We start from the raw sequence: 26,914 nt of genomic DNA, 5'->3' as shown, positions 1-26,914 counted from the left end.
GTTTGACACTAGAAGGCTGTTTTCATATTTATCTGCTGAAAGTGGAAATTTTCTCTGTGCTCATTGAAAAATAGGCTCAGCCTATGAGCAGGATTTGTGACATCACAAATAGTTTGGAGCCAATTCTGGTCCAAAATACAACTTACACAGGTGTGATGTGGAAACATGAAGTCTGCAGTGCACGTAAATTAAGAATGGACTTTAAAGTGAAGTATGAGACATCTTGTGTCAGGAAAACTTTAGAAATGAGAAATATCTGCATATTTATAGATTCTGGAGTTTTTAACGAGGGAGGAGGAACAGATGCCATTTTGAGGATTTTAACGAGGTAATTATACATTTTTTTTTTGTGGAAAAGCACAAATTATTAATCAAAGTAGAATATTTTATATACATCTAAAAACATGTCTGGAGGGATCTTTAATGACAACACTTTTATTTTGAATCCATTGACATCTAACTTCCTTCTGCCGACTCGAACCTGGCGAGGAAGACGAACCTCGGTCGTTGTCTGCGGACGAAAGGACTTCGCGGTGAGACGCACAGACAAAAAACAACAATGAACACTTTTGAAAAGAAGCTGGCGGACATGATACATGAACACCCAAATCTCTACGACCAATCCCGGCGGGACTACAAAGACAATCTGAAGGCGCACGTGTCGTGGAAAGAAATCGCAGAGTCCATGGGAAAGTCTGAGGAAGCGGTGAAGCTGAAATGGAAAAATCTACGCGACAAGTTCTGTAAAGCGAAGAAGCGAATGGCGAAGAGAAACGTCCCCCCGCTAACAGACGACGAGAACCCGGTGGAGAGGCCCGTCCCGGTGCTGTACAACCAGCTGGCCTGGCTCACTGCCTACGTTAAACCCAGAGTAACCGCTGGCATGGGAGACACCGACGAGGTGTGTGTCCACCTGTCAGTCCTGTATTAATTAAAAAATGTATTCACATCCTCGATTTTAAATTAGTTATTATCTAACTACTGTTAACTTAGGCCCATGGAAACATAGCCACTGTTAACATGACTGGCTACCGATGTCGTCTCTATTCTGTGACGGTTCTGTATTCATATAGTTATCTTTGTACATAGCTGTCTGTCACTATATGTCATTAACTTCATTTTCAAAACCATGGAAACGTCCAGCCACATCATGACAGACGCCTCATTTTATTTCCACACCCGTATTCCGGGAAGACCCGCCCTACTCTGTCTCTGATTGGCTCTGACTCTGATTTTCTAACCCTAAACTAATCATCTCACTCTTCATGCCTGAAGCCAACCAACCTAACCAACGAAGGCAACGAGTATTAGCCAATCAGAGGCAGGGTAGGACGGGTCTTCGCGGAAAGCGGGTGGGGGAATGATGCGCAACGTCACAGAATATCCGGGTTTAGCTTTTCAAAGTAAAAGCAGTTGGCGGAAAACCGACAGTTGACACACAGGTGGGACAGAGTAAAACATTAAAAAACTGTCGAACACTTTATAATAAGGTTACAAATCATATACTTAAAATCTAGACATATACCTTAAGTCGAGATGAAATGAAAACTGCCTTTTTAATCCTTAAAAAACAAAATCAATTTCTTTGTATTCTTATATCAAAATTCAATCATGTTTTCTTGCTTATGTAGGCCTGAACCAACCCATTTCAACCAATAATATCATGACATCCACCCACACTTATTTTTTATATATATTATTTAAACAGTAATATATACTAATAATCATAATGATATCAACATATTTTATTTTCCTCTGTAAACTTCCAAGCAAGTAGAAACCCAATCAAAGCAAACCTGTCTTGTTCCCTGCAGGAGGTGTAGGTTGAACAGACTTTGATATGTTTGGTTGTGATCACCCAAGAAAAAGAAGCATGCATGAGAGAAGCTGCTGTTATCAGGGTTGTTGTTTACTTCTCTCATCACTCTCATCATAGGCAGCTGGAAGTGGAGATGACATGGAGAAAGAGCGAGATAAAGACGAGAAAGAGCAGCATGTTCCCCTGCCTGTTGTCAGCACTAGTTTCCCTCTCGTGGAGTCCTGCCCAACCAACCATGAAGAGATGGGAGTCTCTCTCAAACGTAAAAGGCAAACAACCACAGAAACTGAGATAAGTTCTGCAGATGCCCTTACCAGCCTCAGAGATGAAGACGAACTGTTTCTGCTCAGCCTTCTGCCTTCACTGAAGAGGCTCACCATTAAAAAAAGAATGGAGGTGCGGATGAAATTCCAGCAAGTGCTTTATGCTGCAGAGTTTGAGGACTGAAGAGCTCGTTCAAAGGAAATTTACAATGATTGTTTGAGTATTCAACCTGTAAATAGATTTTTCGAACCATTATAACTCCTTAATATTTATTTTTGCACACCTACCCCTATAAGACATCAAAATATAATGTAAATATAATGAGCTTTATCCTTTGAAAACAGAGAAAAGAGTCTCTCTTTCTGGATGTTGGCAGTAGAGCCGCCCATTTGTTACCAATAAAAAAATGAGAGTAAGCATATAATTATTAGTTAATTTGGTGCACTTTACAGTAAAATATAGTGCAATCAAAAACAACAGCCCCAGAATAAATCATTTTGAAGCAGGTTTGGTTGACACTGTATCAGATCCAACTAATTTTGTCCACATCCATTTATGTAATTGTTTTGTGTAGAGGTATTGGTTGATTGATCTGATTAATGTGTCATATGTTTTGTATGAAAGGCTCTCTACACAACAATGTAACAACTTTAAACTCCTTGTCTAGCTCTGCTCGTTGGCTTACGGTTTCCAGGTAAACCCTGATGACTGACTAACAGCACTATGCCAGCTCACAACATAATGAATTCTGGTATAATTTGAAATGACTGCAGTAATTTTGTTTAACGTATAAGCTACAAAGTTAGGAAACAGTCAGTTCCATACAATTTAGTTCCAAAAACTGTTCTGCTTTCTAACGCTGCCTGATTCATTTCACACATTTTTGTAGATTAGACAGAGACACTGACTGTGAACAAATATCTCCTCTGTATCTTTCTGAAGGGAATCGTTTCTACTGTATATATTTTGCAAATAAACATGTTGTTGCTTCTGAAAAACATTTTTTCCTTCATATTTTTGCTTTCCAGAGATTTTAAAAAGTACTCTATTCAAATTTAAGAGGTGTTGCTGCTGAAATGAACCAGTTTCATAGATGAAAGGCGCAATGTCTGATGCAGATATACACAAATGGTCACCCTATGCCGAAAATTCTGCTATTACTGCCTAATTGTTTGATGGGTCTTAATAAAACACACTCTAACAATTTTTTTTTCATTTATAACTCTTAAACTATACAATGCAGATATTTTATGGACAAAATCTACTGATTGGGCCTTAAAATATTTGTATTTTTATCGTCCCTCCAAGAGTGTAAAAATCTCATCTTTCATCTTGCTGCTTATTTGTTTCCCTTTGTTGGTTTATGGTAAAGTAGTGACAGAATTAGCCTCGTCTTACATTTCAGTGAGAAGTCTTTCCAGCTGCAGTGATAGCATTTCATTCTATTAGCTGCAAAGTCATTCACTCCCACAAAACACAAGACCGATTTCTTTTCTGTCTCAACAAGGTCCGGCCTCTCCATTGAGTCCACATTCAGGGATTGGTCTGTAACAACAGGCTTGACCCTCCTCGCTTCAACATTTGGGTGTTTTCATTCACATCTTAATATATTTCATTCACATGAACAGTATATGCTAATGTGTGGGTGTGTATCTCTTCCTGTTGTGTGTATATTTTCTCTCTGTCATTCCTTTGCTACCCCCTCTCCTCTCCTCTCCTCTCCTCTCCTCTCCTCTCCTCTCCTCTCCTCTCTCCTGTGTTTATGCCCCTTCGAGCTTCCTCCCTCATCTCGCTTCCTTCTCCTCCCTTTGCTGTTTTACTCCTCAACCCCTCCCCCTCTCTCACTCTCCCTGCTCTCTTGTCATTGGGTGCTGTGTGGGGTGATGGTTGTGGTTTCTGTCGGTGATGTCTCCACAGCATGTACCGGTTTACCGCTTCAGAGCTACAGAAGCTTGTTCTGATTTAACTGCCTTGCAGCACCTCCAGATTAGAGATAGATAGATAGGTAGATAGATAGATAGATAGATAGATAGATAGATAGATAGATAGATAGATAGATGTTCATAATTGCTGTGGAAGTATGGTACTATCTATCATGGGAAGTCACATGGGAGCCACTAACTGCTGCCTGTAGCTGCTGCGACTGGACTGGGACGACCACACTGAAGCTCTTGCTGTGCGTTTTGCCAGGAAGTAACAGTTTCCACCGAGTCATTGCCTCTGAGTTGACCTACAGGTATAGACCTATCCCATGTTTGGACCAGACTGCTGATTTCTGAAGAACCAACGATCAACTCTCAGTTTCATACTGCCTGAGGTGAGACACAATAATCACATGATAACATACATGTTTACATTAGTATAGCACATAAGGGATGATGGTGTGAAGCATATTGTGTAGTTGGTATATTGCACAAATTCTATTGGAAACAATGACTTTTATCCCCTGCCTTGTAACATTTACACTTTTATCTCCTCTGATATTACAAAACAGTATAACTACTGTTTTTGTTCTCTGTTAATCAAAAGTAATACGAATGAATTACTGTATCAGAATCTGTCAGCATACAGTAGCACCCTCCAATTCCAGCACTGCTGCAGAGAGAGAGGCAGGCTACTACGATGAAACAGCATCACATTCCTATTGGTGGAAAAAACATCCACTGAAGAACACCGATTGGTTGAATCAGCTGTCTTTCATGAGGAAGGGTGTGTCCATATAGTAATTTATATGATCATATGGTACAAACATATCACCCTGGAAGTGTGTGTTTGTTTAGGTGTGGTTCAGAGATGAGACAGGCAGAGCAGAGGAGGAAGGTGGATGCAGCGAGGGAGGAAAGAGATGGAAAAGGAAGCAGCAATAGACTGAGAGTGCTTTTGTTATGTACTTTTGCTGTAGGAAGGGCGTTTACTCAGCTCAAATCAGAATGAACGCCTTTATTTAATGCCATATATTTGATTTACTGTTGATTTCTGACCCTTTTTGAATATTGACATGATTGCAGAGCTGAAACAATGAATTGGTCAAATCAGAAAATGAATCATAAACTATTTTAATGATCAATTATTCATTCAAGCAAAAAAGCATTTGAAGATGTCAGCCTGGGCTCTGGGAACTTGAGAAAGACCAAATCATTAACTGATTAATTGAGAAAATCATAAGCTGATTAACAGGGAATTGAAATAATCAGTAGTTGCAGCCTGACATGATCAAACATTTTTCCCTTGCATGAGAATGAAAATTAATTGTTGTATTCAATTCCAATACATTTCAGTCCAAATGCAAAGCTCTGTGTTGTTATTGTTGGTACATTTTTATATGTGTTACAGTGTTAAACATAGTTACCTATAGACAAACAGACAGACAGTGTCACAACAAGACAGGAAGACAAATCTGCAGGAAGACAAAATGATGAGGAAATTCACACATTTACTGATACTGACTCTTGTGTTATTGACAGGAAGCAAACAGGTGGAAGAGTAAAACAAAAATAGTCAAGTCAAACACTAAGTCAAACAGTCAGAGGATATAAAGACAGATTAGGCAGAAAACAGTGCGGTCAACAGAGAAAGAAACATGGAGAAAAGAAATGGACAACATAATCAATATCAACATAAAAGCATCAGCCTCCTGAATTATGCATTACTGCAGACTGGACTGAGAAGCAGCCATTCAGAGAATTAACACAGGCAGTATACAAACAGCTAAAGAGTGCACGGATCTGCAAGAAAGCAGTCATATGATCCCTGATCAGCCCTGAGCTATTAGAGAGAGAGAGAGAGAGACAGAGAGAGCATGGCATACAGAGAAAGAGAGACAGAGCAAGAGAAAACAACAAAAGAGGGAAAAAAGCAATGGTTCTTGTAATTCATTTTACTGTAGTCTCAGTGCTACTCCAGTTTCTTGTGCTGTGTGTTGTAATGGATCCAAAGTTGTGTAGTTGGTGTGGTTGGAAGCTTTTACATCCATTCTCTGGTGAGGTGGAGGCCCACTGGACGAATACCTCATAAGCTGCTACTCGGTGGAGAAAAGGTAAAACTCCTATTTGATAAAGAATGTACATTTTAGTAATGACTGTACTATTATCACATTAAATCAAGATTAATTAGTAAAATATCTGAAGAAAGAATCTTTTGGTATGTTTTGTTTATGTGTGACAGTTGAAGGGTTTCATCCTGTGTTGTGTGTGATTTAGTGAGAAGAAAGTAAAGTGGCGATGGTCTGTAAGAGAAAGCCACTGGCCGTACAGGGACTACACCTTGTGTCTCTAATACACAAGTAGATTTAGAGGAAATGTAGGAGCCTGATAATCAGACGTTTAGCCATTTTGTTTCATTTATTTTCTTCATTTTGGGTCTGGAACCAGGCTAGCAACATGGATGACTTGTTCTTTATGAAAACAATGATTCTTGATGTGCATCTGTGCATCCTGTTGAGCCGAAGGTCACATACAAACATTCCAGCCAGGAATGTTTTGATATTTGATAAAGTTGTGATGTCTAGCAATGCAACACTTGAAGTTATCCTTGTAAAGTAGAGAAGAGCATATACGTGTACTAAAAACATTTGCGTTCCTTGAGACGTGTGCCGATGATGGAAACTGTTTATACACTCCTCTCTAATCATCTTCTAAAATCTTGATTGCATCGACTGTCTGCTCTGCCCCAGGCTGCAGTTCAGAAGAAGACCAAGACTGATCTGAAGTCAAAACAGAGAGGGTCATCTGGTGTCATTGTCCTTCTGGGGATCAGAAAATCAAAGGAAACTTGACTGGAAAATACCAGGTCAGCAGAAACCAGACCACAGAGAGCCACTTCAGGACTCAGGGATCTGCTCGGTTCGCAATCCTCTCTGCACCAAGACACTGGGGAGAGGAGGCTCCCACTCACTATGTACTCCCCTCAGAGTCTCCACCGTTGGGGCATCACTCATACCGAGAGTATGGAGCGGTTAGCCTACAGCCAAGGTAGGCTAGCAAGTGGTTTTTGAATTTATGACCCTGTCTGTTATATAATGATAACTCCTGTCTACTGCCACTGCAATGTGGTCTCAGACTGTTTTCATGTCTTATGAAAAACAGTGTTATAGCAATCGTTTGAGTCATTCAAATGTCATTGCACCACAACTAATTAGGTTTAAAGTGGGCTGGTAAAGTAAAATACAGCAAAAGTAAGAAACAATTTGGTCACAGTTTTGGGGAAAACATGCACTGAAAATGGCAACTAATTTCACAATAGATAATACTTTTCTAAGAGTCAAGAATGAGCCAGAGTCACCAGAGATGACGAGAAATGCATTAAGAACCAAAAACATCTCTCCTGGCTATTCTAATACATTAAAGCTGATTTTGCATATTATAACCTTTACAGTTGCCACTCTGACCCTAACACTTATTCTTAGGAAGTAAATCGACTGGCCCTATGATTATGTGAAACATAATTTTATTTATGTCTATGTACTGAAGTCCTACAGCTGATCAGTATCAGCGAACTCTTACAATCACCAATAACATTTAAACAAGTCACCAATCAAAGTAGACTCTAAAGTGGCCTTTATAGTCTGACAAACGTTGGTATAATCCATGACAACACTGACGGTCACAAATTATTTGTATATTGCAAGTTAGAAAAGAAAAGTCAAATTTCTCCAGCAAAACCCCACCTACCTGACACTTGCAACCAACAAAAAAAGTATTTAAAGAAATCACAACATTACATATTTTATTAATTCATCAAATTAATTACTTAATTAATTAATCCAGTCATATTTAATGTGAACTCTCTCGCTGGGCATCCTGGTAGCTTAGGGCTGAAGGTGCTGACCATGGACCACGACATCCTGGTTTGTGTCCAGCTGAGGATTTTTGTTTCATGTCATGTCATTTTACTGTCAGCTATCTAATAAAGGCATAAAATGCTCATAATGTTCAACTTTACACCGCCAGATGTAATTGTAGTTTAGAATCCTAAATATCTTTTATTCTAATTTATCTTTAAAATATCAGACTTAGCCTAAAAACGTTTAATATATGTGTCTAATCATTGAATGACCAGAAATATCACTAAGTTCGTCAGTGGTGGCTACGGCCCTGACACTAACTGTATATGTTAGACTGTTTTCTTTCTTTTTTCTTTGCTTTTCTCCTCACATATCTGAAAATAGCTCTCTCCGGGTCCTCTGTATCCATGCATCTCTGCCCCCCTACACATAGTCACCATCATGCATGCAGCCGTGCAGTTCTTTCTTCCAGCAGCAGGGGGCGGCAGCTCAGCAGCGCAGCAGCGCTGAGATCATTACGTAGTGGTGCTGTCTTTTGTGTGTGTGTGTGTCTTGTGAGCAGCCTTTTGACACCGCCCCTCCGCAGGGTGCAGAGGGAGCCGTCAGGGGCCAACTATCGGTTACGTCTGCAGGCTGTAAACAAATCTCTACAACACCACGATGTACGGAAAAGACACATTTCCTGGGCAGCTGCTGTCACCGCCGGTGCTAACGTTCACCATGTAACCGCCGCCTAGCTACGCTTTCCAGTCCGAGGACGTTACGACGGTTGGTTTTTGACACCAGTGAGACCTGTCGTTGTTTTGACCGGTGGTATCACAGGTATTTTATGCTATTGTCACGGAATTACACACCCAAGTTAGCTCGTTAACGGTTCGCAACCCGTATGAATCTGGCTGTTTTCGCACCGACCAGCGTTCACCAGCTAAGTTATAATCAGTTCAGAGGTACGTGAACATGGCATCGCCCGCAGAGCACGACCTGGCTCTGTCTGAAGCGGACGGCAGCAAGGAGAAAGCTCAGGTGTTTGGGATATTGAGGTTGCAAGAGGAGAAATCTGGTGCCGGGGAGAAAGCTAACAGTACAGCGAGAGGAGGAGGAGGAGGAGGAGGAGGAGGAGACGGGCGATGGCAGGCTCCTATCTTCGCTTTAGCTAGGAAAGCATCCGAGACCATTTCAGGGAGCATTCACGTTCTGCCCAAAGTGTCGGAGCACAGGACGTCTCTGCCCGGGGACTGGAGCGTCCAAGGTAGAGTATAAATCATACGGGGCGTTAATGGAGGTAGTTGATAATAACACGATTGATGACACCCAGCACCTGATTGTTTTAAGAACACAGGAGTAAATGTCACCTAACCCTGTGCTTATCAGCCTGTCTACACTGAAGGGTTCCCCCCTGAGATGTTCACGAACAATCAATAATTCAGTTAGATGCTAATTGGAGCACAGTTAATAGTTTCAGCTGGTGTGGATAAGTGTGACAAACTAACTTCTCTCTCCTCCTCTCTCTCTCTGTTATGTCCGACATTACCTCACCACCCTCTGTCTGTGTGGCCAATTGATTTTTCATAGATCAGTGCTGCTTTCATGCTTTGATGGTGTAGCATCATCTGTTAGTGGTGCTGTAGCTGTGCTGCTGGGTTTTATACCACCACACAGCTTTACGGCCTGAAGCATCAAATGCTACACTGATACAAATGTTTAAAAAAACGTCTGTCTCTCTTTCTTCTTGGTGTTATCACAGTGCTTTGTACGCAGCTTTGGCTGGTCACATGATGATAAAACTAGTCAAAGGGTTACTTTTTTCCCGTCAGTATCCTCAGGGCCAGCTGCCCAAGGGCCCCTAACAGTGATGCAGCCCCCAAGATGTTTTCTGTTGATCTGTCAGTGTCTCTGCCTCTGGGCTAACCTGCTTGGGCAATTAAAGCTCTTCCACATTGCTCGGCAACATAGGTGTGCATTTTCACCTGACACTGTTTTGTCCTCTTCTGGTGTTTGGCTACACATTAACCTGGAGGGAGGGTCACGTGTAAAGCATACCTGCGTAGGAGGTCATAAATCCAGGCCCTTGAAGGTCTTCCATAATGAAAATATTAAATACCATGTTTGTTTGTTTTTTTTTTAGGTCAGATGCAGTTAATGCCAAAGTTATAGATGCTGTGTAGACATAATGGGTTTGCTACACTAAGACACAGATAGTAATATCAACACCAGCAAAGATTACAAACATGTCAATTGTAGAAGAGTTGGACAACTAAGCATTAAATGTATTTTGCCATAAAACCCCTAAATACAATAAAATAAACCAGGAAGCTGCTTTTTTACATTTAAATTGATAATGAATTTAATGTAAAAGCAAGACTTTCACCTGACTGACTTAGTTTTTTATCCTTCAGATAAGAGACTAATCATGTTTTCAAGATTTAATATGCTTGTTCATATTCTTTAATTAAAAGAAGAAAAAGAAAAAAAGACATACAGTCTTATAAATAGTATAAATATCGAACATTTGCAGATATTATATTGAGACCACCCTTTGAATCTTGACTTAAGTATTTTAAGTATTGTGTCAGGATTCTCTTGTCTGTTGTCCAGGGTTGGGAGTGTCTTCCTCTGTTCCACAGCTTCAGTTTAACAGACGGTATCACTGCAGTCAAACAACTGGCTAAACATTTCCATAGAGTTACAGGTTTCTACTTGGGTATTTGACGTAGCATTCTCACATTTTGAGTAGTTACACAGTGACTTGGTACCCTGCAACTGAGTATTTTGACATCCATGAATCATCAATTTGAAGACCCTTTAGTGTCTGTGTGCCTTCCTGCCGTCTCTTTGAGCTGAACTTCTCCACGCATTCATCTCATGGACGTACAGTATGCTCCATTGGCATATTATGACGTCTGCATTAACACAGCAGCTACACTGGTGAACATATTGTGTCTTGTGTGTGGCTTTCGTCCCACAGCCCTGCGAGACCCCATGGCCATGGAGCGAGCCAACCTGCTGAACATGGCCAAGCTGAGTATTAAAGGGCTGATCGAGTCGGCTCTGAGCTTTGGAAGAACGTTGGACTCAGACTACCCACCTCTCCAGCAGTTCTTTGTCGTCATGGAGCACTGTCTCAAGCATGGCCTCAGAGGTGAGAGGCTGAGGGGGGTTTAAAATGCTGTCTGGTGTGGATGTATCTGCAACCTCCCTACTTATTAAGATTGAATGTCTAGGCTGCAAAATTCCCGTACCTTTTTCAGAGAAGATGTCATTCCAACATTTTTATTCTCTCGTGCGTGTCTGACTGAGAAGAATCTCTTTCTCTCGTCTCTCCAGTGAAGAAGTCCTTCCTGGGCTTTAATAAGTCTCTGTGGGGTCCTTTGGAGCTGGTGGAAAAACTGTGTCCTGAAGCAGCAGAGATCTCGGCCTCAGTACGAGACCTGCCTGGACTTAAGTAAGGAAAACATTTATGTACACACACATGCTCACACAGAACTTAAACTAACATCTTGCTGGAAGAACATGAAACACAACACAACCACACATACACGTGCACGAGAACATAACCTGAGCCAGAGCAGGGAAGTACCTGAGTGTCATTTACTTTCACTTCACCTTTCCTCTCACTGCTGCCTCACTTCTGCCTTTTCCTTATTACTCTACTTCTTTATTATTATTTTTTTCATTTTTTAGAAACTGTTAGATACATTGTAGATACTACACTATGATGTGACAAACAGTTAACGGTTAAAATCGAGCTTGAAATTAGTTGTGATACTATCAGCTGTTGGGCAATAGGCATGAGTCACTGATGGCGCAGTAATATTTCTGTTGCCTGTTTCTTGCATCTGGCTGACGGTGTAATTGGCATTTATATTTCTTACTACAACTATCAAATTATCAGCTGAATCAAAGTTCCTTTATTTTACTCTAATAACAATATCAGTATCTTAAGAAATGTGTGTCTGAAAAGTGTCCAGGCTGCACACAGGGTAACGTGCACAGGAGTCGCTTGGAGACAGTCACGTGGCTGTTCTTTGCATGTAGTATGTTTATGTTAATTACCAATTAATTTGCTTAGCATGCAGGTCTGCACAATGTGTTGTTTAGATTTGGAGGGTGTACGCATTGGCTCCTCTGTGTGCCTCTGAGACTTATGGTTGCCCATAACACCCTTCTTTGCATAGGTTTGCAGAGACATTTGTATCCTCAGAGAAACCTAATTCTGGTTTTAGTGGTGCATCCCATACAGTATTAATGTTAAGGTTTTGTCCTCTAGTGGCTGTAGTAAGCAAACTTTTGCTAAATCTCATCTGTGCTCATGATTCCCATGTCATACGTAACGCTAGCATTCAGTTATCAGTCACTAAAGAGCAGTCCCTCCAGGCAAGGAAGCAGTTTTTTCATTAAACTGAGTAATATTCAGTTCTCGTCTGGTCCAGTGAAATGAGGAACAGTTGTGTTGTTTATATGGAGAAGAGAGTCAGTTTCCTTTGGTGGTGCTGAGTCAGACCAACAGACACATAGCAGAGCTGCGCTTTTGCAACAACAAGTTTGGACCCAATTGTTAGATACTGTAGTGCAAACTGTGCCTGTCCCAGTGTTTTTCAGGAGATTAATGCTCTTCTAATTCACAGGTTAACATTCAGATTATGGTTGAATATCTTTTTTAACATGTTATTGTCATAAAGTAAATGTAGAATCAGTAGTTTGGTCTGACTCAAAGCTGAAATCCAGAATATTTTTATAAAATGAATAACATTTGTCCAGTTGGCCACAGTTTTTGCAGAGAATAAAATAAATAGACAAAACCACAATAGGATGCAAAAGACTAATCCCATTATGTGTCTGTGCCACCAGTCCTAGACCCTTAAAACCTCCTAAAAATGCAACTGTATCACTGATGTGTGTATGTTTTTTTTTTTAACCAGGACTCCGTTAGGAAGGGCCAGGGCGTGGCTGCGTCTGGCTCTCATGCAGAAGCGGCTGGCCGACTATCTGCGACTCCTCATCACCAGAAAAGACCTGCTCAGGTACACACACATATGCACACAGACTCTCTCACGCAGTAATAAGATACATTTGACCTGTTTTGGAGAATATAAATGTTAAAGTTACCCAAAGTACCCCAAACATCCCAATATTGCCGGAAAATTCATTAAACACAGCCTGTCGTCTGACACACTAATAACCCTCTAGAGCTACAACATCTAAACAATTTCACTGTCTGTTTGCTTGATAGTTGTAGATCCTTGCAGCATATGAGAATCTTTTGTATCTTCCTCCACAGCGATTTCTACGAGAATTCAGCGCTGATGCTAGAGGAGGAGGGAGCAGTGATCGTGGGCCTGCTGGTGGGCCTGAACGTCATCGATGCCAACCTGTGCGTCAAAGGGGAAGACCTGGACTCTCAGGTAACCACCGCCCTCAACCGGTATTCTACCACTTGACTCAAAGACAACGATCTGACCATGTGGTTGTATTTACAGCTCTCCACTCTGTCGTCACTATGATTAGACCTGATTGTCTACTTGCATCATGCTAAGCAAAGGAGGAAATTGGTCTTATGTCATTAAAAAAAAAGAGCGTAACTGTACTTCCTGTGCCCTCTAGACCATTGACATGAAACAGTTCTTCATTGATTTTTGGTTCGGGAAGCAGAAATACAGATAAGAATTGTCTGTTTCATTCATTATCTTGGCATCTGGCAGATGGAGAGCAGAGACTGTGGTGTCATGTTTGTACTCCACGGCTGGAGACTTTGTCCTGAGTGCAAACACATTTTCTCACTAATGCAAACACCTTGTGCAGGCTGTATTCACACATGACTGGATGTGTCTGTGATACATTTGTAATGTGAAGTCATCTGGAAATTTGTTTGTTCAGATCCAGTCATATTCTGATTACATGGTCAGGATTACACCTTGCATCATGATTATAGAGCCGCACAGATTTTATTTTTAATGCCAAAACTCTTGTTAGAAGTTAAATAATTCAGTAATTTGTCCACTCTTACCAATAGTATTGGGTTACTACATGTCTTTATGATTTGTTTCAATTCTTTGCAGTGTTGTTAGCCTGCTCTGCATGTGTGCAGGAGGCAGAAATTGGTTATTTTAGCCAATGCAGACACAGTAGCATTAGGATTAATATTAGCTTATTAGATATTCATCGCTTTATCACTTTCATGCATGAAGTTAGGGTTTTGTTGGCTCTGTCTGAGTTTTTATTTGTGTAACCAAGTACCTGCATAATTATAAACATACCTGTTTGGTTGCAACGGCTTTCCCGATGACTCATTTACCCAATTAATGATTTTGCAAACTCTGCTTCTCAGTCTGCTCTCCCTCAGTGAATTATATTGGCTGAGTTTTTACACAGCTTCTTATATTTATTCTTCTAGGTTGGGGTGATTGACTTCTCCATGTACTTGAAGAACGACATTGATGATTACAGGAGTGAAGAGAGGTACAGTCTGTTTGTCTCTCCACTCTGTTTTGTACAGTACTGTCTTTTAAACCGCCTCCAAATGTGATGCAGAGCTGATTTTATGTCTGTTTCCATGACAACAGGAATAGCCAGATAGCATCCATCTTGGATCAGAAGAACTATGTAGAGGAACTGAACCGACAACTCAAGTAAGACATTTGTTTTTTTAGTGGAGACAGACCGGTCTGTATGGTTTTCACCAAACTTCCTGGTTATGATGGTTCAAAGAAAGGAAGTCCTTTGTTCTTAATGCTGTGTGTTTAGAGCATAAACAGTGGTGGTTTAAGTCAGCCTTTCTTTTTCATATGCCGTTTATGATGCCTTCAATCAGAGGCAGACACTGTGCATGGCTGGTTGCATGTTAAAAATAGACCCTTTCTTGTTTTAATCAGTCAGTTTGTGTTTGAACAACTCTGCTTGTTTCAGAAGTGCAATTCTGTCTTGTCTGTCCTCACAGACAGATGCATTCAAAAACAGATTGTCTGTCACATTCAATCTTTAAAATGTTTTTCTTCTAACAAACATGACATCGCTGATGTTGTAACATTTATTCTTAATGAACTCACTCATCTTCATCACTCATAAACCTGCATTAATCTGCTGCCTTTGAGACTTCTGTACTTGAGATAAAGCTAAAGAAACAGCTTGTTCATGAATTAGGAAGGTTATTGCAAACAAACTTCTACATGTGTGACATGACATTAAATCACATTTTCCTTCAGTGTCCTTGGTGAATTGTATGAGCAGTCTCCTTTCTGAACATAGGCTAACTGTGGCACTCCTGTTATGGCACTGTGGCCATCAAAAGTCAAATTCAGGTCTGGTGAGACAGTTGAGAATGCAATCATCAAACATCATGAACATGACAACAGCACTTAGGAAAATACATTTTCTATTTTCTAATCAAAGGAATGCAAAGTTCTGATAAAGTTCATAATTTTAAGACCTTACCTGTGAATTATAACACATTACTTAAGTACAATGTCATTGTGACAAATTATGAGAAAAAAATGTTGCCCCTATAAATTCAGAAAGTCAGCCAAATTATCAGATATATTGATAATTTCTCTCTGTGTGCTTTTCTACATCCAGCTCCACAGTCCATGGTTTACAGGGCAGAGTGGACTCTCTGGAGAAGTCAAACTCTAAACTCATAGAGGAGGTGAGATGATATTGTTTATCACATTAGGTGCATTGTTGTATTTTAAATGTAAAAGTGTGCTGGAGAAAAGAACCAACATAACAAAAATGTATCACTACCCTCATGACTGAGCTGTACAGAACATGGCTGAGGTGCATTTATGTTTAACTATCCAGAAAAGGACCACAATATAATTTGGATTCATCTGCTGTTGCTGGCATGATTGATCACCTGAGATAATCTTTGTGCATGTCCACATGTTTTTGTGTGTGTAGTTAGCCATAGCCAAGAACAACATCATCAAACTGCAAGAAGAAAACCAGCAACTGAGGAGCGAAAACAGCCTTATTCTACTGAAGGCACAGCAGCATTTAGAGGTACACTGTACATACATACAGTCACAAAATGGTTGTCCAATAAAGTTTGAGTTGCAGCCCACATTTGAACCAAAACTGACGCCACAATTGTGGATTTAAAACTCAATATTCCAGCACCACAGGCTGGTAAAACTGATGCATGTTGTGGCTCATATATTCTTCTTACTGTTGATATTTACTCCAGACAACCCAAGGTGATGTGTCAGTGGAGAGAGACACCTACAAACAGTCTAGTCAGGGTCTGGATGAGATGTACAACGAGGCTCGAAGACAACTGAAGGAGGAGTGTCAGCTCAGACAGGTCAGACTGTAACTCCCTTTGTCTAAAATATGCATCTAAAATGTGTGTAGTATATTTTTGTGTGTAATTACATGAAAAAAATATGTGGATGTGGTTTCTTTTAGGATGTGGAGAATGAGTTGGTAGTCCAGGTGTCGATGAAGCAGGAAATGGAGCTGGCCATGAAACTTCTCGAGAAAGATATTCATGAAAAACAGGTCAACATACACTTTTGTGTATCTTTTCTCTGTCTTCCTTTTTGACCACTTGATTTATTTACAAAAGATTTTAAGAGCTGAGTGTACACAAAAGGAAAAACACTTCTCCACAGTGATTTACTGTAAATGCACCGATTGAATAAAATCACAAAACATGCAGATTCAACAATATACAATACATAAATTTACAAGCGTTGTGGGCGTTGTTAATAGTGACTTTTCAAAGATTGAAAGCCGAATCAGTAATTTTTTAGATATATTTAGACATAAACAGTTAAAGATGGTGACGTGGTTGCTCCTCAGACAGATGATAACAAGCCCTTTGGGGGCACAAGCTAAAAATATGGCAGCTGCCTGTACTTACTCACATGGCGCAAATAATACCTCGTGCCTGTCGCTTTAGTATTCCTGTCAGTGTCACACTTCTCATCACCAACCTGTGAACTCTGCAACATAAACACCACCAGCTGACATTTGTAGCCAAGCTGTGAGATACAGTAGCTGCCATGGCATCATCATCATCATCATAATAATAATAATAATAATAATCATCATCATCACAGCTTTGTAAGGAGGCTGCTGGGATCATTAACAATAGCAGCCTCAGGTGGATCAGCTGTCAGACTGGAGAATACTGTCAGCATCGTTATTACACAGGTTGAATATGGAGGGTATGACATGGGAATATTTGTGTCGTGCAATGCTACATATAGTTTGCTCTATTTATATTTCAACTCTCTTAGTACTTTTCCTTAAATAACGCACACAAATCAGTGCGCATGTAGAGTTTTAATCTTGTACTGACCCCCAGTGAAATGAGTGGATAAGTACACAAATAAATAAATAATGCCCTGTGATAAATGAATAATTAAAGAATAAATGGGCAAATGATAAAATCAAGAAAGAGGATCATAATAAATTACAGTAAAACCGCTGTAGTAAAACAGAAGCAGACATATGACAGCGATACTGGACCACAACACAACTGAAGATTTTGCTTTTGATCATCAGGACACACTGATTGGTCTCAGAACACAACTGGATGAGGTCAAAGCCATCAATGTAGAGATGTACCAGAAGATGCAGGTACAGGTACACACATGCAGCTCTACACCTTCTTATATCATCCACAAGATAAAAAGAATGAAGTAGAAATATCTGGTACTTATGACAGTGATTCTCATTTCTCAGTCATCCGATGAAGAGATGAAGAAGAAAAACGATATGATCACTCGTCTGGAGGAGAAGACCAATCAGATCACCGCCACCATGAAGCAGCTGGAGCAAAGGTGAGATACACTGTCTGAGAAGGCACAGCACATACTGATCAAAAGAGGAAGATCACTTTCTCCCTCATGTCTCCTCAGTTCCTCCAGCAGTCTAAACCAGATTCTTTACAGTTTTTCTCTGACTCTGAGGCAAAGTAAATCACTCTTTGTATTTATCTGCAAGAAAGTTTCAGAGTGAAACATAACACAGTCAAGAGTGCCAGTGGACCAGTTATGTTTTATTTTGTTAAAAGTACATAATTGTCTTCGTAAAATGTTCTGCATGGATCTGGTTGGAGCTTTGCAGAAGAGAACTGGAGGGAAACATGGGGGAAAATGGTTTCAGTGCTCAGGTTTTTACTGGAGGATATAGGTCAGGAGGTGGTAAGCCTTGTTTTTGCTCTCCTATTTGTCCTGCAGACAAATATCTCCACAGTAAAAAAAAAACATACCGAAGTGATTTGATTGTGGTGTTTATCAGTGCAACATGTAGTGTAAAATCAAGTCATCTACAGTTCCCACAGAACCCGACAGTATCTCATCTTTTGTGATCAATTTAGTAACCAGATGACAGTTTAAACAATATATCTATATTTATACTTTGTTTTCCTCCTCTGCTCTTTTTCCCTGAAGACTTGTACGGTTTTACTGAACAAAAGACGTTAGCGGAGGCAGTCCACCTCTATTATAAACAGCTGTGGGAAACCCTGGTGCCTATAAAACAGCAAATAGATGCAGTAAAAAGTGTTTGGACAGTGTGTTAATAATGAATAGATTTTGAAGTTGAGGCAAAACAACACATTTGGAGATTAAGTAAAAATGTATCTCCAAAATGCCAAACAGTTTTGATAACACAAAACCCTTTTTTAGCTGCGTTCAAATATGGTCTCAACCTCCGGAGCAGCTTGGGTTAGGGTTCAACAAAAGCAGGCTAAAATTTGAGATACTTGACGGTGATAATATATAATATATAATATATATATATATATCTTAGAGAGGTCACCTCCACTAACATCATTAAAAAATGAATGAATACATATAAATGAAATAGACTTTCAGGGAAAACAGAGCAGAAGCACTATGTCACAGAAAATGCCATATATTTAATGCGTGTGGGTATTGTTCAGGCTATCATCTACTAATTAAATTGATCAAAATGAGATGCATCCGTGTAGCTTACCACCTCTTATTAACAACTTCCTGTGGGAAACCCTGTAAGCGTAATTTATTATGTCTATTAAAATCTACCGCAGATATTTTCATGCATGATACCTTTTCTCGGTCACTATTGCACCTTCGATGTATAAGTGCTCCATACTTGCATCAGTCATGATGGAAGCTTGTAGCTGTTTGTTGGTTCATTGATGCCTTATGATCCCTCCTCACCCCATCAGCTCCCAGTCAACACAGTCCATCATTCCCCTCGCCTCGCCTGTTGGTTTAAATCTGTTCCATCCTGTTTGTGATTGGTTGTGAATGTTTTTTGCTGCTCTAAATGTTTATGTAGGCTGGTAGGATACAGACCCCGGTTACACGTCTTATATTCAGTTTTTTTTTTTTTGTTGATCTGTTCGATTCGATGGAGCAACAGTCAGACCAAGCTGTGTTAACGTTGCTGAAAAGTCAAAGCGGGTAATTAAGAAGATGAAAATGGTCTGATCAGAGCCAACGATTAAAAGAAAATGAATTAACAGCTAATCAGAAATCATCCCCTCAGAGTTTAACTTTACTTTCCAAGGATCAAAATAGTTTTACCTCCTGCAGATGTTGCTGTAACATAGAGCTCGCTTGCTTCACCTGAAAACGCCAGTTTCTGTCTGCTATGGTTATATTCATCTATCTGTCCACCACATTACCTTTCCCTGCTTTTCCTCTCCACCTCTTCACATCACTCATACGCTCATTGTGAAGTGAAATATATCCAGACTGTAGAAATCTGATGACAGTGTGAACCTGGCAACCTGACATCAGATTTCTGTGTGTTAATGCCTTTCATTTACACTCGCTGCTGTGTTTACGATGAATAAAATCACTCAAAGTGTTCAGTGTAACCGGGGCCACTTAGAATACTGATGTATTGACATCCTTTCTTCCTCCCTTCCTTTCTTCCCTCCTTCCTTCCTCCCTTCTGTTATCTCTTTTATACCATCCATTCAATCATTCATTCATCCATTTTTGCTCCCTTGAAACCTCCGTGTTTCTTCATTTTTTCCCTCCCCTGATTTTATCCCTGCTCCTGTGTGCAGTGACAAGGATCTGTTAAGTCAGACCAGAACGCTTGCTATGTCATTTGTAAAGTGTGCCAGCACAGACACAGAGCACCAGTACAAGCTAGTCAAGGACATCTCCTTCTGAGGACAAACATGCACATAACGCGCACATATGCAGACACACGGCTGCTTATGACAGAGTGAATAAATGGACTCAACTTAATGGAACATTCCTGTTTTATTTGCACACAATATTCAGATGGTTTTTACGGCCTGAGAGCAGCCAGAGAATCAGGAGAAACTGGAACGCATGGTTTGTTTCCTCAGTAACTGAAACATTATCATCAGCAGAGTGCTGGGATTCATACCGACCACTGCAACGTGTTTCATGGTCTTTGGTTAAATTACATACAGATAACTTTTAACAGCTGTGCTAAATGAAGATTAAGTTTCCTCTGAATGTCTTTTTCTCATTGAGCATCATCAGCAGCAGCAGCTGTGTTTAGCCGCTCAGAGAACTGTCTGAATATTACATCAGTTATACTTTAATAGATGCTGAATTAATCATATACTACTTCTATTCCATCTATTCTCACATGCTCCGGCGTGCACACACATACACACAAATACACACACACACGCTACACATTCTTCCTGTCTCCAGTAGTCAGTTTATATGCAGTAACACTGAGATTAAGATGAATGAAATTCATGCTGGTTTGGGCTCTGAGGTGTAATTATAGTGTCCTTTCTATTGTTCTCGTTCACATTGAGTTAGAATGAGTACAGTGGGCTTCTCGCTCATATCACAACTACTGAGGAACCAGAGCCACCGATGAGCAAAGATGGTGTCACTGTAGTTTTTAGTGGCATCCATGTTGGCTCCGTGGAGATTGTTGAGTAACTTCAGCTGACTGTTTGCTGTCATGATCCCAACGTTAGAGGGGAAACGCACCTCATTGCCAGCCGACACTGTGTGGGTGTAAAGAAGAAGCAGTAACATGAAAACTATAATCAACATACAGCTGCCTGCGTGTCTTGTGCAGCCTCCTGCTTTTAATCTGTTGCCAGTTTGCTCTGCATGTGTCGCACCTCCTCACCTGCCCCCGACTAGCTGTGATGATCCTGTCTCCTCCTTGCTCTTCATCCTCCTGAAGGTTCACCTAAACTGAGAATTATAAGGTTGAGACTTGCAGCTTTAGCTCAATTCACTTGGTTTTGGGTTGTTTTTTTGTTTTTTTTTGCAAAACAGACAGCTGAACCCAGTTTAAATGGATTCTAGTTACACTGCTGTAAACATCTGGAGCTTCTGCCAAGGGACGTTGAATGTGTAGTTGTGTGTCGTCGTCTTGGCATATTTATTGAATTTTGTGATAGATCAGGAAGTAATCATTCTACCTATTCTAACTCCATGTTCATAGTACTGTAACTCCTTTCAATTTGTAGAAGAATGAACACTCAGTACAGCTGTTTAAAACTCACAACTACTGTCTTTTACCACCGTGAGTAAATAAAGTTAGATGTTTTGAAAGCGCTGGGTGTGGTTTGAGTCTTTGGTCACGTTCTGTGTAGGTAGACACGGGTACATTTTATTTCCTGATTTCTCAGAGTCATGAATACTTCTCACATCCTGAAGTATTTGCTTTTTTATTAAGTTACCTTCCTGTTTTCAAAATTAAAATGTTGTGATTATGTAAAAGAAGAAAGAAAACATGGTAATGCTGCCCACCAGTTTACTCCGTCTGAGTTGCACACTGCATCTGGTTCGTCATCCTCTTTATTTATTGTCCATTCAGTTTGCTTTAAGGCGTTGTCTCTCATTGTATCATCACAAGTTTTTATTTTGACTCATTAGCCCTCCGTACTCCTTACTGTTTTCTGTTTTGACCCTCCACAACTCAAATCTCATCCCTGGTTGCATTCTTTTAAGTTTGTTGTAATAAAGCAAATTACATCATCATCCTTCTTCATTTACCCTCAGCCATCCCTCCTCCATCTTCCCACCCTTAACCTTGCTCCTTACCCGTCATCCTCCCTGCCGTCCCCCTCAGTTATTTTCTCCCTCCCTCCCCCGCCATCGTCCCCCTCAGTTTTTTCTCTCCATGGTCCTGAGTTTGTCCCTGGTTATAATGGTGCAGATTACAGGAGGCAGAGAGGCACCGCACCTCGGCCGAGGAGGGAACCAGACGTTTCAAGTTGGACTTTGCCAACAAGGCCGACAGCCTGCAGCGGCAAATCGAGCACAGAGAAAGACAACTGTAAGCAAAACACCTGCAGACAAACGCTGGCTCATTTACACATATACATGAACACTAACCTAAAGATGCTGCAGAGAGAAACAACACAATATTTACACCTTTAGCTTTACACTAAAACTTCTCTCGGTCCTAATTCATGAACCTAGGAAACAATAAATCATATTTATGACATTATTTAAAACACGCACATGTGCCATAGCAACAAACATATGACTTGTGTTGCATGTAACTTCATTGCTCAGGAGACGTCAGATTTCTTTCAACCCAGTTCATGTTGATCATGATTTTTAAAAAAGCAAAGCATAAAGACAAAATATACAGTAAACCAGTGCTGGAACAGTCTCTCACCCCCCTCTCTCTCTGTTTCTGTTTGTCATTGTTACTTTGTTTTGATGTTGTATGTACATGTCGGTGGTGTTTTTCCTGTAGCCAGCAGCTGGAGATGGACTTGAAGATAGAGAGAGAGTGGAGGCAGACATTACAAAATGATCTGGGCAGAGAGAGAGAGACGGTGGCTCAGCTCAGCACAGAGGCGCTGCAGATCAATGGCCTAAAAAGGGTAAAAAAGACAGAAGCATACATGTAGCAAATTCTGTATGACATAAAATATGATCCGATTTGATGCATGTCGCCTGTTGTGTGTTTATTATTTTTCCAGGAGTTCCATCGCCTCCAGGACGAAAACATTCAGCTGAAGACGATCTGTGAAGACCAAGAACAAGCTCTCGAGGAACTAGGCTCCAAACTCAGCGAGTATGTATGCTTTCATTAATAAATGCTCTTTTTGTACTGTAATCAAGTGGTTTTTTATATTGCAGCAACCCAACTTATGTTCATAGTCCCAAGGATAGACTGAACTCAAATGTAATGTGAGATTTGATTCAGTTTTTGAAGTCAGACAAATGTTTCATTGGTTAATTGCATTTTAACATGTATTCTGATAGGAGTACAGTTGTTTTCATTATCATGTTTAGTTCAGCTAAAAAAATCAATTTTATATTCATACTAGTGTTGTATGTTTTAATTCATTTTCAACAAATCACATGTAATTAAAATTTCTGCAAATTAATAGATTACAGTTAATGAGAAAGCCACACAAGCTTTTGAGACCCTTTAAAATGAAACCAAAAAGAAACCCTCACTGTTTTTTTTTAACAATTTATTAAGAAGTAAAGATGAAAAAAGGTTGATTACCTGTAGCGGTTAATTTATTTGTTTGATTTAACTCTCATTCACTTATTGTTTTCACAATCAGATCCAAAATGAAGATTGAGGACATCAAAGAGGCCAACAAAGCTCTTCAGGTAAAACTGTAGTTAATCACATAAAAATAGCAGAATGTCTTAAATCTAAATCTTCATCACTAAGATGTTAAATTAGGTGATTAGATTAGATATATATTAGAATAAGATAAAGGAGTAAAGTAAAGGAGTAGTGTATAAGCCCTGCATCGTTGGTCATGTGTGATTGTGGATCATTGAAGTATACCGTAGTATCTAGTGATTGTTTGTAATGTGTGTGTGATGTAGAGTTTGGTTGGAAAGGAGATGAACTGTGTCGTGTCGTTGCAGGGGGGTCAGGTTTGGTTGAAGGACAAGGAAGCCAGCCACTGCAAGCTGTGCGAGAAGGAGTTTTCCATCTCAAGACGAAAGGTCAGTCATCAAATAAACAAGTCTGTGTCAAAAATCTCAGACATGGTTAAAATTAGCTCTCGAAATAATCTGAGGGCTCCGGATTTCTTTCTGAGGTAGTAGTCCACATCTTTTAAACATCAATTTTACACTCTATCTTTCCTGTGAAAAATCATCAGGTGCGCAGAAGAACTTACAGTCGACAGAAAGTGAATCAACAATTTTGTTATAGCTCCACTGCTGATTTATTGTGGTTCTACCTCTGTGTGTATTCGCCTCCAGCACCACTGTAGGAACTGTGGGGAGATTTTCTGTAACAGCTGCTCTGACAACGAGCTTCCACTACCTGCGTCTCCAAAACCAGTCAGAGTCTGTGACACCTGCCACGCCCTGCTTCTGCAGCGATGCTCCTCCAACCCCACTTGAAGGAAGTCCCACACTGCTGCCATGGCTGTTTCAAACAATCTGAGATCAGACTCGTAAATACCCGCCCTCCTGTCCTCCGCAAGATCCACACCCGCCCCTCCCCAACTTATCTCAACAGTGTTTGCTGCTAAGAATGGACAGTGTGCATGAACAGTTAGTGCATTTGATTCGTCTTATTCACAGTTTGGAGAAAAAAAAAGTCCCTCACTGACAAAATGAGGGACGTCTGCATCAATCTGTTTTACGTCACTACATTTTCTGCAGAAGTTCTGCAAAGTAAAAAACAAACATCAAACATCTCTTATCATCAGACACAGACTAGAAGGCAGGGGCCAAAATGTCTTACTTGTTGACGGACAAGTTGGAAATTGAAGAAGTGAGAGTCTGTGGTCTGCTTTATCATAAAGAATCATGACATGTCAAATCAGCTGTCTAAATATGCATCAGTGACCTCTTAAGGGTGTCATGCAAGACAGCATGAAATCTCTTCTGCTTTAGTTCCCCTTGTTTCATGTGTTGTCCTGCACCAAAAGGACAAACATTACAAGATACGTTTTCCAAAACTTAATACATCATAATCAATAAATAATAAAGCAACATTTTGAGACAGTACAGCAGAATCAAATAGCTGGACTGTTTGGGTGATAAAGTTCAGGAAGCTTTAAGCTCTTAAACCATCGGCCCCTTCATCGCTCCATCTGACTAGCACTCACATTAAAACCAACCAGACTCCAACAGGCACAACAGGTGTGACTATATCAAGGTGAACTGCAGGCCTGCTATGTTGCCTGCAAACACTAACGCTGATCAGCAGGTCAGGTTTTGGCAAATCCCTTTCTAAAGTTTAGGAGGAGGAGCAGCTTAACTATGAACTGATAGTGAAAGTGCACTAACTGTGAGCAGCTAAATGCAGATTCTTTCCTCAACCAAACCTTCAGTCTTATGTAGTATTACATCATTACAATGTTTGTATGGAGCCTCAAATGATATACAGTAGCTCTGTAGCCAAACAGGTGAGATACATCATTTATACATACAGTAAGAGTCTTACTGTCGGACGTCCGGTGGCCTTAATGTTGTTGAGTCTAACTCCAAAGCACCCTCTTCTGAGGTGCCGTAAAACACAAAGTAAAGGCAGCTTTTACACAGGCACAGGTTCAATCAAACTGCCTAATGAGAAACTAAACTAGATGTATTTCAGGCTGTGAGAAGATCAGAAGTGTGCCAGTTTTTTCACGTTTTCTGACCCCTTTTAAATGTCATTGTTTCACAGGAGCATTCGAATATTTTGGCTCTGCCATCATCAAAGATTTGTCCAGACAGAGGCACCAATTTGATCTGCTCTCCTCAGAATATTCAGTTTGAAATCTTCACTGAAACAAAGTCTTCCCTGCAAACTAATTCCAGGAAAGTTTACTGCTTCAGGTTTTTCTGTGTTGACACTATGACTAGACTTGTTCCCCGTGAGGATGTAGCTTTCAAAGGAACTGAAAATCTTTTTTTTTTTTTTAAATTAAACAGCATTTGTGCCTGTGTAAATGCTATGGAAATCACCTACTTGTGCTTCTCTTGTTGCCAAAATGAGCCCTATATTTCAACAGGATCTCTACAGAGAGGATCTCTGTAGAGAGAATCTGAAATAACGGCCCAAGATGTTTCAAAGTAGCAACACTAGCCTGTACTAGCCAAGCAAGCACTCGATTGAAGGCACATTTCACTGTTTCTTTGAGACACTAACGCAGTGGATGCTGCTTCACGGACCAAGAAGATTTAAATTAGAGTTGGTCAAACTGGCTCTTGTGTTGTTGAACCACTGACGGCTAACTGACAACACAACCACTTCACTGACGAGTTAGCGGCTGCTGAGAAGAGATGAGTGTTATTTCTGAAAACAACCACAAAGTATGTTTGAAAATTTGCCAATCCATGATTACCTGTAATGCAGATTAATTTGATAGTATTTATATTTAATTTTGTGTTTTATGCACATTATTTACTTTTGCGCTTTCCCGGTTCACTTGAAGTTAGTTGTAATGTGTGAAGATGGAAAAGACCCACATTTTACTGCTGCTCCATTCCTGAGAGGGGAAGTTTGAAACTTTGAACCAGTTTTTTTTTTTTTTTTTTTTGAAACAGATGCAGGTATACAGACATCTGTTTTTTTGTTATCATCAAACTAATGCTGATGACTGTGAAGTCTACAAGTCTTCAGTGACGGGTTCCTCTGCACATTCTGGTTTTGTATTTGTATACAATGTTTTGCAATTTGTGATTTTTTCAAAGAACTGGAAATATTCATTCCCATGAAGAGATAAAACAGGCCTGAGTTCATTTCAGGGAGTGTTTTTTTTCCAGATATGTAAGAGCTTCATAAAAGTTTATCATATCTTAGTAAAACAGGTAGAATGTTTCTGAATTGCACCCAGGCCTGAAACAGTTTTTGTACAGTGTCACTCTTATAAATCTCCCAGCTTTCAATGGGACTTGTACAGTGTTGATACTACTGTATGTTTTATGTACATAATGTTGTTAATCACTGTGGCCCTTTAGCTTACTAAATCATGACATTAACTCTATGGCCAACAGTACGTTGCCTTCACTGTGTAGCAGTTTCTGATTAAATCAAGTTACACACAGAATGGTTCATGTTTACTGCAGGTGATTTTTTCCCCTCTGATTTCACAACTCAAAAGTGGATCCACTTCTTTTCTTGTCTATCAAGATGCCTTCTCAAACCAACAACTCATCATAGATGATGTCAGG

General features: G+C 40.1%; 2 protein-coding genes across 6 annotated transcripts; both read left to right on the top strand.

The window, feature by feature from the left end:
• Positions 1-452: 452 nt before the first annotated feature.
• On the top strand, positions 453-3,083 carry LOC137184316 (uncharacterized). Its single transcript, XM_067591864.1, has 2 exons — positions 453-901; positions 1,937-3,083. Exons 1-2 carry the CDS (start codon positions 560-562, stop codon positions 2,264-2,266), a joined length of 672 nt encoding a protein of 223 aa, XP_067447965.1. The 5' UTR covers positions 453-559; the 3' UTR covers positions 2,267-3,083.
• A 1,026-nt stretch (positions 3,084-4,109) lies between these two features.
• Positions 4,110-26,790, top strand: rufy2 (RUN and FYVE domain containing 2). 5 transcript variants are annotated; one of them, XM_067591807.1, is made up of 20 exons: positions 4,110-4,400; positions 6,756-7,053; positions 10,831-11,004; positions 11,190-11,307; positions 12,785-12,886; positions 13,144-13,267; positions 14,257-14,321; positions 14,426-14,491; positions 15,435-15,504; positions 15,759-15,860; positions 16,045-16,161; positions 16,266-16,358; positions 17,370-17,444; positions 17,550-17,647; positions 21,975-22,094; positions 22,524-22,653; positions 22,753-22,847; positions 23,350-23,398; positions 23,666-23,746; positions 24,008-26,790. In XM_067591807.1, exons 2-20 carry the CDS (start codon positions 6,978-6,980, stop codon positions 24,149-24,151), a joined length of 1,899 nt encoding a protein of 632 aa, XP_067447908.1. In that variant the 5' UTR covers positions 4,110-4,400; positions 6,756-6,977; the 3' UTR covers positions 24,152-26,790. The 5 variants fall into 5 exon arrangements, with proteins under 5 accessions (XP_067447908.1, XP_067447899.1, XP_067447917.1 ...); XM_067591798.1 differs by having other exon boundaries at positions 17,370-17,450; XM_067591780.1 differs by lacking the exons at positions 4,110-4,400; positions 6,756-7,053 and adding an exon at positions 8,383-9,114 and having other exon boundaries at positions 17,370-17,450.
• Positions 26,791-26,914: the final 124 nt, after the last annotated feature.

The sequence above is a fragment of the Thunnus thynnus genome, chromosome 1, assembly GCF_963924715.1.
Source record: "Thunnus thynnus chromosome 1, fThuThy2.1, whole genome shotgun sequence".
In the NCBI taxonomy this organism is placed as follows: domain Eukaryota; kingdom Metazoa; phylum Chordata; class Actinopteri; order Scombriformes; family Scombridae; genus Thunnus; species Thunnus thynnus.
The sequence above is the reverse complement of the archived record's forward strand: the minus strand, read 5'-3'. Positions and strand labels throughout refer to the sequence as shown.